Source organism: Panthera leo, chromosome C2 (genome assembly GCF_018350215.1).
Source record: "Panthera leo isolate Ple1 chromosome C2, P.leo_Ple1_pat1.1, whole genome shotgun sequence".
NCBI lineage: Eukaryota > Metazoa > Chordata > Mammalia > Carnivora > Felidae > Panthera > Panthera leo.
In genome coordinates this window covers 105,785,085-105,804,620 of record NC_056687.1, presented here as the reverse complement: position 1 = coordinate 105,804,620, position 19,536 = coordinate 105,785,085, and the positions used below count along the sequence as shown (strand labels likewise).

Genomic DNA, 19,536 nt, shown 5'->3' with positions numbered 1-19,536 from the left:
TGGAATGGAAAGTGTTTCTGGAATTGTTAAATTAGAAAATATGCTTTAAAAAATCCTGAGCATATAGTGTATAAGGAACCACCTAATAGCTGATGTTAGGGTGACCAGTGACATAGGTGGCAAAGAGTTGCACAGAGAGTAGCGCAACAAGCAGGACAGTTAATTCACTCTCCAAAGGAAGAGAGGGGCCAGATGTCAAAAGAGATGTTGGCCTCAGCTTCTGTTGGGTAGGGCCTTTTAAAGTTTTTTTTTTTTTTTTTTTTTTCTCAAGGTTGTGAGAGGGTTGCAGCTGCCCATGAGGGGTGAAGGGAGGGGGTTGATTCTTGGCCAGGTAGAGCAGGAGGTGGCAGGTTTCTTGAGGGTCTCTGCCTGTGGGTTGTGGTCTGGTCAGAGGAGCATGTGTTTTGTTGTTGTGGTCTATTTTCTGATAATGAGGGGGGCACCATGACCTGGAAAAACAAAAGAGGGCCAAGTACAGACACCTGTGAGTTTTGTCTGCGAGCTTGACTGGTGAGGGGGGCTTTGAATAGAACCCTTTCAGCTGAAATGCAAACTAAGGATATCTGATGTATTCTTATATGTTTTTTTTTTTTTTTTTTTTTTTTTAAACCTGGATTAAGTAGGGTTTACAGAGCCAGGGGAAAATCTGGCCTCCAAATACTTGGGAAATGCTTTTGAGTTTCACTGCTTAGATCTTACAACCTTGCACAGAAACCACATGATCTAAATAAACAGCTCTCCTGGTTCATCAGGACAGATAACACACACAAAATCTCTGCGTTTGTTACTTAGCGAACTACATAAGATTAGAGAAACTAATCATTTCCGTTTCCGAGGAAAGGCTCCCCCTTCGCGCAGTTGGAACTGGATGCTGTGCCCGGTGCGGGGCATTGTGGGAGTAACGAGGCAGCAGCCCGTGTGGGGGGCGGGGCTCACGTCCCACTTCCAGGAGCAACAAACGCTTGCGGACTGGACGGAGAACGCCACCACCTCAAAACTCTGTGACTGGGACGGAGTTCATGGCTTTAGCACGTGCGGGGTGCCTGTTTCTCTGGAAGGCCTCCTCCAGGATGGAAAGGCAGGTAATCGAGTTCCTTTTTTTTTTTTTTTTCCAATATATGAAATTTATTGTCAAATTGGTTTCCATACAACACCCAGTGCTCATCCCAAAAGGTGCCCTCCTCACTACCCATCACCCACCCTCCCCTCCCTCCCACCCCCCATCAACCCTCAGTTCTCAGTTTTTAAGAGTCTCTTATGCTTTGGCTCTCGAGTTCCTGTTTGGGAATAAAGGATCCTCCCGGAGCAGGTGTGGTGTCGGGGTCAGAGGTGGAATGAACATGGTATTCTTAGAAACTGTCCCTTGTTGGATTTCGAAGTCCTCCCTACTTGCAGTGAAGTGAGGCCAGCAAGAGTTGAACCCGCCTGGGTTAACCTTGCCTGACCAGAATGACCCTTGAAGGTGACTTCGTTGGCACTGCCAGTGCACTGCCCTTCAGACCTGGTCTTTAATGAGACCTGAATCTCAGAAATTGAGGGGAAGGCTGGGAAATGCAGAAGATCTTAGTTCTTTGTTAGGAAGCCAGGTGGCTGGGGGCCGTGTTTGCAGCGGTCGTAGTTTTGTCGTCCTGCATCAAAATACAGGGACTTGTAGGCAAGAGGTAATGGTACTACCCTAATCGGGGCCAAAGGCAAACACTGGGAAACTGCTTTCTCAGAGGATCGTGAAAACTGGCATTTTGGTCAGTCTTTTCAACACCCCTGCCAGAGTGTTGTTAGCTGTAGTTTACAGGCTGGCTATCTTTTTTTTGTTGTTTTGACATGACAGTAGAAAATGGCTGAGAAATAGCCTTCTCCCTGTGATTCGCTTTCTCTCCCCCTATCTCATAGGTTGGTATAATAGTGCTAAGGTAACAAAATGGCAGCTGTAGAATGGCATGTGGCCCACAGACTTGGTTTTTATTTGGCTTGCAGAGGATTTAACATTTTGGGGGGAATTAGTTCCTAAATAATAAGTGGGAGATTTCACATAAAAAATGATGCCCAACTTTTCCTGCAAAGTCAGTTCTCATTTGATGACAGTCAGCTAGCACTGGGTGATGGCTGCCTTTGTTAGCTGAGGCGTTTGCTCACCATTTCAGCACGGCCCCCATTTGTCTAGTTTTGTTCATTGTCCATTCAGTCCCAGAAGGCGTTTGGGTTTGAGACCCTTGACACAGACTGCTCCTCAGCGTCCACACTTTTCAGTGTCCCCTTTGCTACCCCTGCTATCTCAGGAGCTCCCTCAATGAGCCTGGCCCACATGTCCCTCTATAATAGATCCTATACTCCAGCCTTCTGTTCCCATCCTGGGGAAAAGCTCCATGCTTCATTGTGCTGCAGACTTTGTTGCAGGTGTAGGAGTTGGGAAGCCAAGTGATGACCCCACGTAACTATTGGGGTGAGCTCAGTTACAACCTAAAATCAGGGGCAGAGAAGTATGTTTTTTTTGTTTTGTTTTGTTTGTTTTTTAATCCTCTTGGAGAAATGTGGACCTTCCCTCTATAAAGGTTATAATAATAATAGAATTATTATATATATATATATCTAAAAAGCTTTTTATAAATCATTTCTTTACACCCGACTGTGACCTACTTAAATGAGGATTATTGTTGCCCCTGTTTTGCAGATGAGCCCTAGAGAAGGGTCAGAGCACCTGCCCCAGGTCTCAGTCACTCAGCCCAGCAGGGCATCAGAAGCCTTTTAACATTTTTTAAAAATTTAAAACTAAAATCTTTTATCTGTATCTTGCAGGGTCACAATTTTAACCTTAAATGTTTCTGTATAGAGAAATGTGTGTAATTTCTATGTATTTACATATATATGTATATATATGTATATATAGCCACAGTTTAGTGCACAGAAATTATCAGAATTATTACTCACATTCACCTGTCAATGAATACGTCATTAAGGACCCTAAGGAGGAAAAATCCCCAGGACTAATACCTATAAATTTCTCAATTTAAACTTTTGGTATCCTGAACTAAATATCAAAAACAAATGAACTTTTAGTAACACAGAAAGGCTTTGGCACTTCTAAATATTCAGAAATTTGCAAATCACCATCATTCCTTTAACCATATCCACATACTGTTATAGTCTTAAAATTTTTAAATTAAAATTGACACCTCAAAAGTTAAAAATGTGTCATTTTAAATTTGAATTAAAATTAAGAATAGTCACATCTCAATAAAAATTGAAGTTAGTTTGCTAGTTATATTTTTTTAAATGTCCATGAAAATAAATATATAACTATTTATTTCATTTTAAGGTTCATTTGTGTATTATCTAAAATTATGGCACCTTTACCACCCTTTGGGAAACTCTGCTTTTGATGGAAAAAAATCATGCAAATTGTAGCTCTTTATATTTGTGTAACCACTGAGTTTCCCTGGCTCAGTGTTGGAAATATATAATGTATAATACAAGAGGCATGGAACAAAATCATTGGGGGACTTGGCAACATCTGTGTAGTTCTCACCATCTGTCACGTCTTCCTAGGATTTTGTGTGGTGATGGGCAAAGCTGGTGCTTTGGTGGATATAGGATGTGCTAGGCACCTATAATGACCTATATCCTTATGGTGATCCTGCCTCACGGGTGGGGACCTGCATTCTTCGCCTGGTTTTGTGGAGAAATCTGAGTTTATCCCTGGTTGGTAACCTCTATAAGAACTCATAATAGGAACTGTCATATGAATATTTATTTTCTCTAATCCAAATGTTAATTTGATTGATTCAAGAGATGGTAGGAAAATATTCCTCATGTCTTGAATATTGAATTTAAATGTACTTTAGAATTGTAGCAGTAATTCATTTATTTTATTTTATATATTTAGACTTAGAGCCTTTTGAACTCAATTAAGCAAATTTATGCACATCATAAGCTAGTTATTAATTTGAACAAAAGGTCCTGATCTTTTTTTAATAGATTTCAAGTACTGAAGATCAAGTGAGGAAATTTGTATGTATTTATTTAAAAATACTGAAGGCAGCACTAAAACCAACAGGAACTCTTGTGGCTTATGTGCCAGAAATTCACATTGCCTGGATCCCAGTGTCTTCCTAAGCACTTACTTTATTGAGTTATCTGTATGGTTCATATTGGTAGGCAAAGATGGGGCCATCTTACAAGATCCAGGAAAAATAAGAGTTTGGGAGATGCCCTTTGGGCTGCTTGTAAAGAAGAAGGCTCTGATAGCTCAACCTTTGTATATACCAGCTTAGCCTTTTGAAAACCAACAAAGGAATCACTGTATAACATTTCTTAATACAGTTTTTGAAAAGCTTATATTGTTCTTTAAATATGTTTACCCACTATAGTAGCCCTTGTAATCTTCTGAAAAATAATTCATAATTTGTGATTTTGGAGTGATTATATTTTTTAAATGTATGCATCCAGTCCAGAATAGCTCTCAGAGGATATACTGCACATAAGTACCAGGCTGCAGACAGGGCTTGGATTAATAGACCATGGAGGGCTATTTTTATTGAGAGTTTAAGTGCATATTATTATTATTATTATTGCTAAACTGAATTAATAATGTCTTACACATGTCCAGCATGTGTATGACATTTTACTGTTCTACCGAGTGCTATTGCATACATTGTCTCATTTGTTCCTTGCAGCAAGCCTGGGAAGGAAGTTGGGATGTTTTTAAATGTTGACACTGAAATCCTTTGCTGGAGATAAAGTTCTAGTAGTGTGAGGGAAAAGAAGATGCTATAGAAACACAAGCATTCTTATTACTATATTTTTGACCAATGTCATAGCAGTTGCTTAGATTGGTTTCGGACATGCTAGTCCTTAGGGAGAGACCATATCTCATCATTTCTTCTGCCTGGTAGGAAGAAAAAAATGAGCAAAATATGAGTGCTTTCTTGGAGGAAAAACTGCAAGAGTAAGGGATTCACTTCCATTTCACAGCAATTAACAGCAAACCCTTGGATTCCCTGTTGAGCACTTCTGGATATTCTTCTTGTTTAAAAACACTTTTCTATATCCCTCTTGTGCCATGTGTGGTAAAATCTGGAGAATCAAGTAAGTGTGCAGAGATTGTCAGAGGAAACAGACTATTTTGGTATTATAGTCAATAGTGATTAAATCTGGACTTATGTATTATTTATGTAATATTTTGGGCTTTCCTGTTTTACCAACAGCAACATGGGGACTCAGAGACAACAAGCTGCATATGTATTGACAGCCAGGCTGGAATAGTGAACCTAGGACTCTGGAATCCTAGAATCTGTGTTGAGAAATATTTAAATAATTCATCGTAATGATTATTTCTACAGGATACAACTGCAGGATTAAATGATAATTTTATTTGACTTACATAAAGGGGAATTATTACTGCAGTTACTTTTAAAGAGCTCCCTGGGTTTGCAGGGAGCATCTGAATTAACAGAAAATTGAGTACCATTACTTATTAATGGGGTCTAGCTGATTTATTGGTGGTATATCTGGCAATTAGCCATTCTGCATAGTGTCTTTTGTTTGGCCATTACTTTTTCCCTATTGAGTGCAAGCTCAGAGATGAGCGAGCACCTTGAACCAATGGGGAAGTCTGCCTGTCAACCTAATAGGGCCTTGCATCATCTTAATGGTGAGTTATGATCTGTCTTGAAGGATATTTGGACACACTTAATATCTTCTGGATGACAACCATTGGAAGCATAAGTGAAAGTACATGTTGTCATTGAACCACTAAAAATCTTTATTCAGTCACTAGATAGCCATTATATTATCTGAATCTCTTTGGACATTTATTTTATTTCTTAAAATTACACAATTGCTTTTGGCTTTTGTGGCACTTATAGAATGAATTGCTGTGAGTGAACAGTAGCACAGCAAGGTATGGCTAATAGTATTTATTTGCAAGAGTCACTTTGGGGTGCCTAATTTGTCCTCAGGAGAAATATCTTTTTGCTCAGCCTGCAAAACGTTGTAATAAAAATTGATGATTGATGTTGATTATAAGATTAAATGGCTGGGCCACAGTGGCCAGTGTCATAAATCAAAGCAGCCCAAAGTTGTGATTGGCCACTAGAGAAGGTTCTAAGTAGGAGTGTTTTTTTAATGAGTCACTATATTTCAAGTCTGTATAGTATTGACTCCTACAGTGTATTGAAACTGTATTTAAAACATCATTCTACAGTGGTTCAAATAAGTTTCTAGTGCAATTTGTTTTTGCCTATCTATGCAGTAGTGGAAGAAAATAGACGGGAAAACAGTTTAAAAGATGGTTGGCATAATGTTGATTGTTTAGCGAAAAAATTGATCTTCTCAATCCACATTTGTTTTTTCTTATGTGTCGTGAATAATGCTCTTTGGACATTGAAAGGTAGAATACACAGTGTTAAAAGATGTGGAGGGCTTGAGATGGGAGGTGGTGTTTCAAGAATACTTCTGGCTTTTTGAAAGTGGTTGTGTTATACTTAGGGTCTTAGAAGAACTTCCCTGTGAATTTTTCAAACTGGTGTTCACAATTGCTGAGGAATTATTCTGCTCCTAGACGTAGCTGAGAGAGTTAATATATAAATAAATGTGATATCAAACAGGGGTTAGCAAACTATGGTCCATGAACCAAATCCATCATGCCACCTGTTTTTGGAAATAAAGTTTTACTGGAACACAGTCATGCCCATTGATTTATATACTGTCTATGGCTGTTTTCATGATAAAATGGAAGAGTTGAATAGTTGCAACAGAAACTCCCTAACCCTTTACTGAAAGTCTGCTGACCCGTGATATAGAGCAAAATTGTTGTTAGGAATCATACTCAAAATGCTATGGAAACATGGAGAGAAATCAATTAATGGTGATTAGGTGAGTCTTCAAAAGATGGGAGCAGTTGAGTTGGATCTTAATGATATGATGAAAATTCGTAGAAGGCCATGGCCCTCTCCCTCTCTTTTCTCTTTTTTTCATGCTCTAGCCTTCTTATTCTCTATCTCTGCATCTATCTCTCTATAATTTTGTTAAATTTGCCTTTTCAGTATTACATAAAGGTTTGATTCTGTATACTCCATGTTCTAGTCAGCTTGGATATGGAAGTCAGCAAAAGTCTATGAAGTATAAGGCCAGGAAGTGGTATTACTGTGGTGAAGTAGGAGTTCAGAAATTCTTCATTTCAGTAGGCAGATATCCAGAGAGGGCTCCAGAGTGGTATCTGGAAAAATGATCTGAGGGTGATGCTATAGCCTGTCCTTGAGTCGACTGTTGGTGCAGAGTTGGGTGCTATTCTTGGCCATGGTAGACCAGTACGGCTCCAAAATTTCTTGAAATTCGATGTTGTAGTACCTGCTGTAACTGTGTCAAATTAGTGAATCATTTCATTAACTGTATTTTTATAAGCCTGCTACTGAAGCCATTATCTAATAATTCTAACATAATTCCCTTTAGAATTTCCTTTCCACTTCTTAAAAAAATGTTTTTGATGTTTATTTATTTTTGAGAGACTGAGACAGAACACTAGAGGGGGAGGGGCAGAGAGAGAGGGAGATGCAGAATCCAAAGCAGGCTCCAGGCTCTGAGCTCTCAGTGCAGAGCCCGATGTGGAGCTAGAACCCACGAACCATGAGATCATGACCTGAGCCAGCGTCAGACACTTAATCGACTAAGCCACCTGAGCGTCCCTCCTTTTCACTTCTAACAGAAGCCAGAAGGAAAGGTGACATAGCAGTGGTAGCTTCCTGGTCTCTATCTTCCCCAGGTACTCTTTTTCCCAGTCAGTGGGATAACTTTATAATCTTTTAGCAACCGAGAGAAAATTTTCTTCTCCCTTCCATCTTGCCAGGTGCTAGTTGAAATTTGCAGATAATTTAAATACAATGGTTAAGTGTACCCATTAACCACTTCACTGAAGCTCAAAACTCATAAATGTTCAGAACACAAACAACTTTCTGTTATAGGGGGCCATATATCTTCTTAGTAACAAATCCAAGCTTAACCAGCATGTATATTTCCAAAACACATTCAGAAGGAGTTTAAAATTTTATAATAACAAAACTATAAAGAGCTTTCACCCCAATATATTGTTATTTATCCCAGATTATACTTTACTTTTTTATCCGAAGCTGTCAGGGATTGAGTTCAAAGCAATAAACGGTGGGGTGATTTTCTGGAATCTGGAAGGATTATAAATAAGGTTTCCATAGGAAGGATTTTGTTGCCCTTCAGTTGCCACTTTGGGTTGTTATTTACTCATATCCAGGTCTTATTTAGAATCCCAAATGTTAACAGAGTAAAAATCCTATTGTTCATGGTTCCTGAATCAAATGAGAGAAAGCCACTGGAAAAACCCCAATGGTTCTGTGGCTCTACAAAAATAGAAGTTATATCGGTTAGAAAACCTAAGGAACAAAGCCTTTCTTTTCTTAGAACTAAACCACCAGTCAGTCTGGCAACAGCATATTCCAACTAGAAACAAACACATTTATCTTTTATTGTTGAAAACAAGGAAGAAAGCCTAGACTGCTGAAAAGTTTTCTCCCTCACCAAATGAGCATGCCATGTAGGTTAATCTGGTGAGCGTTTATGAATACCAGCTTTGTGCAAAGGCTGCAGTGGGCAATATGAAGATGTGAAGGTGAGTCCCCTGTGAGTCCTGAAGAAGTTTTCTTAGTACATGGCTTTGCTTTGTGTGGTTCCTTACGAACCTGGGAAAAGTGAGAGGAAGGTCTTGGAAGTTGAATCAGTAGATCTTCTCTTTGCATGAAGAGCAAGTCAAATGTAATTTGGTGGCTTTGGTCTTAAGGGAATGGGACTGTCAGAATCATGACATTGGTCTGAGCAACAAAGCGAACTAGGCTTTCATTTAGCCTTGCACATCGCTTCTTCCAGTGCACTAATTGTTCGTTGGGATTCATACATCGTTCTGACAAGATGGCAAATGGAAAATGTGGGAAGTAATTAAAATAAGTGTGGGGCTTAAATTATAATAATATATTGCCCTGAGCTGAATGCCATTATCAGGGGGAAAAGGGCTGCATTCAGGCATAGAGGACTAATAGTTTCTGGGCTTGTCTTTATAACAGAAATTCAACTCCAGGAAATGGACTGAAGAGAGACTTGGAGCTTAACTTGATAGTTCTTGGAAGTTGGAATAATAATTATATTTATTGGTTAAGATCAAATTTTCTAGGGTGTTATCCATGTATATAAACTGATTAGGAGGGCTATGATTGAATTTATACATGATTATCATATGACCATGTAAATTTTGGCTCTTATTGAAGTAATATTGGAATGTTGGTCTTGTAAATATTCCTTTTTACTTTTGTCAAGTTTTTATTTAAATTCTAATTAGTTAACATAAATGGTAAAATTAGTGATTCATATAATACCCAGTGCTCATGACAATGTAAATATTCCTTACAAATACAACCATACATCTTGGAAATTGTTTCCGATAGGCAAAATTTTTGGGAAATCAAATATTTGCCTATTTGGAAAGTTTGAAATGTGCTTTATTACAAATAGCTTATATTTATTATTACAAATATAACAATGCTTGTTACAGATATTTTAGGAAACAGATAACTGTACAGAAAAACATTTCTTTGCATTCCCATTAGGCTAACTTAATAATCTCTGTAAATTTTCTGGTCTTTTTTTTTTTATTTTTTATTTTTTGGTCTTTTTATTTTTTAAAAGATAATGTGTATATGTGTGTTTGTATGTTTACATAATTATGTTCTACAATGTTTTGTATCATGATTTTTCTTTCCATTTCATTGAAACTTGTAGAAAAATATGTTTTTAATGATTATGTAATAACTGATTTTGGGTCTGGGCTGTAACTTATTCAACCTATATAGACATGTGGGGTTTGCCCATGTTTTTGATGCACAAACATTTGACTGCAACCTTATGGACTTCTCTTACATGGATTCTTTAAAGCAGAATTTCTGGGACAAAAGGTTTGATGTCATCACAAGAGGTTACTTTAGTACAAACAGACAAATGTTGAGCAGTTGAATTGAAGCCGATCTCATTTTTAGAGTCAGGGTATTATTTTTGGATTATTGCTCCTTTTTTTCTGTTCTGATTTGTTTTTCATGGTGCTAGAGTTATTGGGACTTTACCATGAAGGCCAAGATTCAAATTCTAGCTCAACTGCTTATTAGCTAATTGATGCTGATCAAATGACTTAGCTCCCCTGTCTAGTGTTCTCATCTATCAAATGGGGTCAGTAATAGGTTTTCTGTGAGGATTAAGTGCCTGTCTCTTGTTAGAGGCTCATGGAATGCTTGTTCCCTTTTAAAGGAGTATATGGAGCTGATAAAGATGTGAACATCAGTTGGAGGATGAGGGCACCAAAAATGCTTGCAGAGTGGTATTTTGAGATTTTTGCCTTATACCATTTAAAATTTACTCTAATATGAAAATTTACAGTAGACAGGGATCAAAACCATATATCATTCAATTTGATAACCCCACTCCAAGGAACTAAATAATTAGAAAATTCAACCTACTGATAAACACACCAGTTTACTCCACACTGCTTGACTTCTTTCAGAGGGAAGTTGAGTCTCTGGAAGTGATGAGAAGCAAAATTAAATGAGTATCTAATCAGTATCCTGTTCTTTGGGCTGTGAGGCCATCTTTATGACAAGTCTCATTTTAATGAATTATAATAGAAAATTATAAAACTGATAGTAATGCATTAACAAAAAAGAAAAAAATGGTAACTCTGACTTCTGAATGATCTCATTCTTTCAGAGTAGACACTCATTGTGTTTTTTTTTTTTTTTTTTTTTTAATTTATTTTTGGGACAGAGAGAGACAGAGCATGAACGGGGGAGGGGCAGAGAGAGAGGGAGACACAGAATCGGAAAGAGGCTCCAGGCTCTGAGCCATCAGCCCAGAGCCTGACGCGGGGCTCGAACTCACGGACCGCGAGATCGTGACCTGGCTGAAGTCGGACGCTTAACCGACTGCGCCACCCAGGCGCCCCTCATTGTGTTTTTTTTAACGTTTATTTATTTTGAGAGAGAGAGAGAGAGAGAGAGAGGCCTTGTGTGCACACGTGCACATGAGCTGGGAAGGGGCAGAGGGAGAGGGAGAGACCCTTTCACGGCTGGATCTCATAATCATGAGATCATAACCTGAGCTGAAATCAAGAGTTGGAGGCTTAATCAACTGAGCCACCCAGGCACCCCGTGAGGTTAGAAGTCACAAGCCTTTTGACAGCTAACTCAAGGATTAATTTGGAAAGTTTTACAAATTTACTAAAAATGTATAAAGAAAAAATAAAATGCACAGTATTTCAAATATTATTTTCTGGTAATTCCTACAATGAACTGCGGCCTAGATAATGGAACTAATTAGGATTTCTCTAATTAAGCTTCATAAACTCACTATACAGAAAAGGGACAAAGCCTTTTGAAGAAAAAAAAAAAGGCTTGGTAGTTGGAAGTTGAAGAAGAAGTATAGTATTTTAACCCCTAAGAAAGGGAAATGACTAGGGGTGAGAACAGAAATATCAATTATAGCCCCTTAGTTTTCCATCTATAGCTTTCATGTATGAATGAAATGTTACAAATACTGATGTTCTATGAGCAAAATCAAATAGTTTGGAAAAATATAAGGATTAGCACATTTTTAATCCAAAAAATAGGTTGTATTCTTTAACCTACTAAAAAGTATGATGAACATGTCCTCCAAAGATAAGGCATTTGTGTGTGCCTGGCTGGATTTGCAGGGTCAACCCAGGAGTCAGAAACCATACAGTAATTTGAAAAGGACAAGTTTCATATAAAGAATTAACAACTATAACAGAGGATTGGAGCAGTGAGGAATTGGTTAATAAGAAATAAATAGAACTCTGAAAAATTTGGGAATAGCAGTTCTAGGGGTAATCACTATATCCAGGATTGAGGTAGAATACCCAAGGAAGGTGCCCATCTAGCCCAAGAGCTGAGATACAGACTTCGTTGGAGAGGGAATGACCATGGCTAATGGATGCTAAAGTCACTGAGGTGCTGTGCTGGCAGAATTCACTGGAAATCTGCCCTCGGGGGTTCAGGAAAGCATCCATAGGAAGGGACCATATCTTGGAACTTGCCTTAGGTCACCCAAGAGGAGGTTGGGGAAAGCCATTCATGGACAGATGCCTTGCCACTGTGAAGCTGCCTGTAGGGATACTGTTGAGGGAAGCTTTTGGCCACTGGGAACTGCCAGATGCTGTATGTTCCAGGAGCTGGGTGCTGGAGAAGCTGCTTATGGTGCAGGAGTGGATGCTGGTGAGACTATGTATGCTGCAGGACCTTCATGAGAGGAGCACACCAGGCTAGAATAGGAATTCCTTCTTTCTGCAGTGTACCTCCAGCACCATCAGGTGACTTAGCCTATCAGTCCAGCTGGCAAAGGAGAAATATTTACACATCTCAGTACCATAGAGGAGGCAATAAAGGGTGGATCTGCCCCTCAGGCAATACGTTGATAATTGCCACAGTATAGGCCTTTGGTTACTTAGCTTCCATATACACTCTTCTACACACATTTGAATTTCTGTACAACAATGAACAAATCCTTCTTGCAAGGGAAGAAGATTTTATCCTTTTCCCAAAATGAGGGGACACACAGTCCCAACAGTCGTTGTATCTATTGTTGGCTATATTAATTAGTCATCATTCTGTCAAAGACCCACAGCATATTTTGTTACTTACAAATGAAATTGTAAAGTTAACCTCTAACAACTTCTATATAAAATAAAGACGAGAAGGAGGTAGAAGGAGAAAATTGTTAGCATATGTAGATATACACATACATATAGCAAGCAAAGAGAAAATATGCAAATATACTATAGACCTTGTTTCTCTAAATGGTCAGAAGGCTTGTACTTGATATCAGTGGTTTCTTTTTTCTACTACCTTTCTTGTTACTTTCTGTTGGAACCTCAACTGGTTGGGGTTTCTTATCTGATAGAGTAACCCACATCTCCCCAAGGGTCTGGCTCCTCAGTTCTCCTTCATTTTTTTTTTTTTTTTTTTTTTGGTTGCTATGACTTTACATTAAACTTTTACTGTTGTTTTTGGAAATACTGAGAGACACTGCAAAGAATCTCCTGTGTTCCAGAAATAGTTCTTTTTGCTCTCATTTGTACCAACAGCCTAATTTCCCCTTGGTAATTGGGATCAATTACTGCAGCCAGAAACATAGTCTTTTTTTTTTTTTTCTTCTCCCTGCTTGTTGGTTCAGGGCATAGGTCTAAAATGGCCAATTTCATTTTCCAATCCAGTGGAATCATTGTTGTGCCCTCTGATTGAAGCATTGCCCCCTTGTGAACTAAGACCTCTAAACTAGCAGAGCTCAGGTTGCCAGGACAGGAAGCAACAATTCTTAGAGTGATTGATTAGCTATAATAATAGGTGGAGCCACTTCCATGTGCAGGGTCCTAACTGGTGTCATAACTGAGTCTTCAGTAAATCATTCCACCTTTCAACTAGCCAGTTTATTTTATGGGAAAAACCCATTGCTATACTTCCCTGTGGAATAAGTTCATTGATCAGAAGCAACGGTATGGAGATTGCTATGACAATGTATAACACATTCTTTGGGTTTATGGATGGTGATCTCCACTTCTCCTTTAGCAGGGCAGGCAAATCCTTACATATCCAGAATAGGTGTCTATTGCAGTGATAATGAATCTGTGTTCCATCCATGTTGGGTGGAGTTCAGTGTAATCAACTTGCCACGTGGTGGGGGTCTGTACTCCTGGAAATGGTGCCTTAACTGGGGATCAGTGCTGATCTCAACTATTGACAGATTAGTTACACTTAGCCTGGTCATTTGTAGGTAAGGTCTACGTTGTTGAGCACAAGCACAGCCTCCAGAGTCACTTTATCGATGGGCCCAGTGAGAAAGCACTGGGTGACTGAGGAAAGAGAATGATTGGCATTATTTTGCCATCTGATTACTAAGCATTTCCTCTGCAGCAGATAAATATGGGGACTCTTGTGGAGCACAAGTATCTTTCTCAGTCACTGGTCATAGCCATGGAAGCCATGGATTGAGCCATGGATTGGAGGCATCGCAACTAGAAATGTGTTGAAGGAGTCTGAGTGACTTGTTAATACAGCTTGTGGAGTAGAACACTGCAGTGTTAACCAATGCCAGGAGAAGACTCCAACTACATGGATGATAGCAAAGATCATCACAAACTCTAGCCACCAGGAATGGAACTCAAATAGTTCTACCCCAGTATATCTTAGCATTGGAATCACCAAGGAAGACATGACATTGTCACATACTGAATGGAACAGTGCTTTTCTTACATAAAGAAGAGACAGAGCAAGATCAATTCTAGTAATGTGCTTTGGTCTCTCATCACTAGTGGGTGCCCTCTGGTAGCCAATGAAGGGCAGTTGGCTTATGCGCACCTCTGTCATGCCTTAGCACAAGGACTTCTCCCCAGTCACCATGGAATCTGAAATACTGAAAGCTAGGACCATGCCTTTGGGCTGTTAATGCACACACTTAAGGAGAACAAAGGAACACACATTGAGCCTAAAACAGGAAAAGATATTACCATATAAGGCAATTAGCCCAGCACAGGCTGCATGAGCTCTTTATCTCTTGAGAAGGACATGTTCTGGACCCAAGGCCTATTCTGACTTGGCTAAGGTGGGGTCAAAAGATTGTGCACATGAGACTGCCTTTCTCAGCACAACTTTTTCAGACCTTCCACAGTTGCTTCATTTTTGTTTTATGACAGGTAGATTGTCTACTGCACGTGCTTAACCTGTGACTAGCTAACACTAAGTTCATCATGGGAAGCTCAGGCCTCATGGTCACCTGCTTTCCCATGGTTAGGAGTTCAGTCTCTGTCAAGGCCCAGTAGCAAACCAGAAGACGTTTCTCAAAAGGATAATAGTTATCCATAGAAAAGGGCATACGTTTTCTCCATAATCCTAGTGGTCTGCATTTTGAGTCCCTGTTGGTACTTGTCCGAAGTTCTAAATAACATCTCTGTTTGCCTCGGAGATTTCAAGTGTCATTGAATTGGCTGGATAATAAAGGTCAAGTGGTAGAGAGGCTTGTACTGCAGCCTGAACTTACTGCAGTGTCTTTCCTTGCTCTGGTCCCCACTTGAAATTGGTAAACTTGTGCATGGCTCTCTAGAGGAGCTGAAGTAGCACACTCACATGTGTGTTGCTTCCAAAATTAAAAAAAGGCCTCTCAGTCATTGTGACTTTTATTTGGTGGTAGGTGGTATGAAGTGCAAGATCTTATTTTTAGTCTTAGAGTATATATCTCAACTTGTTCCAGACTATTAAACCCCTAAAACCTTCACTGAGATGGTGGGGAGGAGTTTTAAAATTTTTAGGGTTTTATTGTCCATATGTTATACCAAGACATTAAGTACTTGTTCCTTCCTGCTCATTAGATCCCATCAGTATAATCTTGTCAGTAAAGTGTGAAGTTAGTGGAACATCAAGACAATTAAGATCTCTGGATATTATATTATGAAGAGAGCAAGAAAATTGGGTATTTCCTTTTGTCTAGTATGCGGATACTCACTCTAGTCAATGGCCACGTGTCTTCAGGGGAAGAATTGGAGAGGTATTTATAGTGAGAACTTAGGGTCTCTTTTGAGGCAGATTCCATCACAAATTTAAATAGATAAGAAATCTATAGTTGCTCTGAAGCAAGACGGTGAAGATATACTTATCTTCCCTTTGAAGAAAAACAATTTCTTTTTTTAAAGTTTATTTATTTATTTATTTTGAAAGAGAGAGTGAGTGGGGGGAGGGGCAGAGAGAGAGGGGGAGAGAGAATCCCAAAATCAGGCTGCATGCGGTCAGTACAGAGCCTAGTGTGAGGCTTGAACTCCTGAACCAAGAGATCATGACCTGAGCTGAAACCAAGAGTCAGACATTTAACCAACTGAGCCACCCAGGTGCCCCAAAACAAACTATTTCTGATGGTCTTTGCACATTACTATGGAAAGAAGGGCATTTGTTACATACCACATGACAAAGGCTATTTATTTGCTTAGTAAAGATACTACATCTAGGTCAGCATCTGCATTTATTGTCACTACTTGATTAAGATTGTGATACTCCACAGTCATTCTCCAGAATCGATCTGATTTCTGCACAGGCCAAATTGGTGAGTTAAACGCATATGTGATAGGTACAACCATCCTTGCTTCTTTCACAGCTTTGGTGGTGGCATTAATTTCTGAAATTTCCCCAGGTTTACTGCCTTGGTAGGGAGGGGAAGTTCCAATAGCTTTCACTCCATAGAGATATACTTCCAGTTGCCAAATGTGTCTATTCCAATTACACATTCAGAAATTGGGGAATAACTGCAAGCTAGGTCCATAGACCAGATGGGCTCACTGTAATTTGCAAATAATGTAAGACTCCATCTATCATGTGAGCACTGTGAACCCCTCCATAGCTCATAGTGATATTGTTGTTTTTTAAGAAATTAGTGTCATCTCAGAGCCAGTGTTTAGTAATCTTTGAAATATTTGGGTATTTCCTTTTTTTCCCAGTATACAGACATTCTAATAAATGGCCACAGTCTCTTGGAGAAAACTTAGGGCAGTTTTTATAGTGAGAACTCATGGTCTCTTTTGAGGCAAATTCCATCACAAACTTAAATAGCTAGGAAGTATATAAGGATTAACATTTTTATCTGAAACTAGGTTTTATTGTTTAATTTATCAATAGCATGGTAAACATTTACTCTAAAAGATACAGCAACAGGAGAAAACATTTACCTGACTTTTCTAGCTGAAATGAAGGTCTGGGGCATTTCAAGGGCATCATCGCTCAAACCCTCGTTCTTTGCAGACTTACAGAATCATATTTATAATGACCTAGACCTGATATTAGAAACAATAAAATGAAAGCCAAAAGAATCATTCTCTTACAGACCAGAAAGCATCTGATTATTATGACAAAGGTCTTTGTAGTCAGCAAAGGTCGACTTGTCATCACCTTTGCTCTAACTGCAAATCCTGTCAACAAGTTGCCTTTGAAAAGTTACTTAGGACAATAGACCAAACGTGTTTCCTGACTATCTGAAAAGACAAAGCAATAGTGAGTGTAGACATTTCAAACATAAAATCTGACCAATTTAAGGTGAGCAAGATGCTCCAAAATGTTGCCGAGTTAAGGAAAGCCTCAAATCCACACTTGATCCCTCAGTCCAGTTGAAAACTGCCCCATTGCCCATTTTACTAGTTCTACAAATTACACCTAGATAGCTTGGCTTGAGGGTGATCCTTCCCTTTCTGAATGTACACTGTTACTGCTAATGAGCAAGAACATAAGGATATGGCTCAAAGTGGGCAAGAAGCAAAGAGCTTTGGAGAAACCACAAACTAGAAAACCTGACAAATAATTGACAGTTTAGCAGCCTGTGCAAGCATTGTCCAGAAGCCTGTTTCTGCAGGTACAGGGGGCACAGCATTACTTTCCTGGGAGGAAAAGCAACCTTTAAAATTATGTGTTAGAAGCTTTTACAGTTCAGACAGGCTCCCCATTTGAGGGAATAGCTTACTTAAAATGGTTCATTTGAAATATTTTTTGCTAAGGTTTATGTGTCCAAGGTCTTTTTTTAAATATTTATTTTTTTTGAGAGAAAGAGAGAGAGAGAGCATGCATGGGAGGGCAGAGAGAGAGGAGAGAGAGAGAATCCCAAACAAGCTCCACACTGTCAGCACATACTCAAATATGGGGCCGGAACTCATGAACCATGAGATCATGACCTGAGCTGAAACCAAGAGTCAGCTGGTTAAGCTGGCTCCAGGGGAGCCACCCAAGCACCCCGGCCTAAGGTCTTTTTTAAGAATAAACTTGTTTCTAGTTTGAGATAATTTTAAAATCATTGGTTTCTCTTCTTTCCTCGAATTTAATAATAGATACTAATACTTATTTGATATTTTACCTGATTAAAGCTTAGGTCTGGCTTGCTTTCTAAGATACTTCCATGTATTTAAAAATAGTAAACATTGGTGATGTTGCATTACTGGAATTTTTTCCCCTTCACTCTTCATCTCTCACCACTCTCACTAATTACAAAATATGAACAAAAAAAGATTAGGAAAATGAATTCTATGACATGTCATGCACAGGATGTTACACTTTAGAAACCCATTTATATTTTTAAGAACCAGGATCACATTAGAATACTATGGCATATAGCTTTAGTAATCAGCCTCTATTGATTTTGAAAATGATAATCATACAGAGACAGTTTTCTACACTTAATTTTTCTCCTAATATTTTCCAGGTAAATGTCTATATAATCTCTGGCCATAATGTATATTATAACTTTCAAATAATTCCATGTGTTGGTGCATTCATTTCAGAATCATATATTCAATAGCTTTGGACCTGTGCTTAATAATATTTGTCACATATAATTCTTTCTTAAGAAATTTCTTTCTTTTGGCTTAGTAGCATTGTGGTCATTTGACTCTTATAGGGTAGAGGGAGGCATATCATAATAATATAAATAAATGATCAACTTGATACTCAGTTATAGAAATGCCTTAATATTCATAATATGAGGCACTGTAAAATGCCATTTCCTACTTCAGGAGGAATAGGGATACTTTGGGGAACGCTTATGTGTGTATACAGGTCTCTGTAGAGATAATCATCTTCAGGCGATAAATGGTAAAACACTAGCACAAGGAGAGCCCAAGATACACATGTGCACTCATAGATCACCTCTCAGTTACATTAAATAGGGTGTGGTCTCTAGGTTCTAGAAAGTGGCATCCTAAGTGAAGAAGGAACCTGCACAGGTAAACTGTTAATTGGAGAAGACTTGGGCAAACACCTTGGTTTCTGAGGTGGAAAATGGTAGATTCTGGACATGGTAGAATAGAACCAGTATAGATTTTCTAAGGAAAGTCTTGATGACTTAAACAAAACATTACCTAGCTATTAGAGGTGATTTCAGTTAGGTTGGATTGCATGAAATTGGTGATGCTGGGAGATACTTGTCTTAGAAAAAATAGTAATTTCATAAGATGCAACCTACTAACTACTGTGTTTTGTTATTAAAGCATTTTTAAAAAGTTTTCCAAGAGTGAGATGATGGAATCTCACCTGGTTAGCTCTTTCAGCACTAGGTATGGCTAATGGCTCAGTGTCCCCTTGACTGGTGTCTCTTGCTGAGTTCTAAAATAAAGTGCTCTGACTTTGGCTCCAGCCTGTCCAGTGTTTTCATCAGTATCTTAGGTAAAGCTAAACAAAGCAGACTTATTAAATTTAGAGGGAACATGAATTAAGAAGTATAACTAATGCTGAGTTTAGACTGCAAATGACCTCAACTAACTGAATTTCAAGGCTGATTCAAAAATTAAGTAAACAGCAATGGATGGAGATTCCTAAATTGAGATTTGTTTAGTTCACTGGCTCTTATTGAATCCCTACCATGTGCTAGACACTGTTCCAGGTACTGACTTTATAGTGATGAACAACTCTGCTAGGGTCCTGCTTTGGAGGTTGGGCTGAAAAA

At 38.8% G+C, this 19,536-nt stretch overlaps 1 protein-coding gene across 1 annotated transcript in view; it reads left to right on the top strand.

Annotated features, from left to right (window-relative positions):
- Positions 1-938: 938 nt before the first annotated feature.
- Positions 939-19,536, top strand: part of IQCJ (IQ motif containing J) — a 426,282-nt gene continuing 407,684 nt past the window's right edge. The window contains 1 exon segment of the mRNA XM_042955010.1: positions 939-1,082. Within this exon segment, the coding sequence (XP_042810944.1) occupies positions 1,020-1,082 (63 nt within the window). The 5' untranslated portion in view covers positions 939-1,019.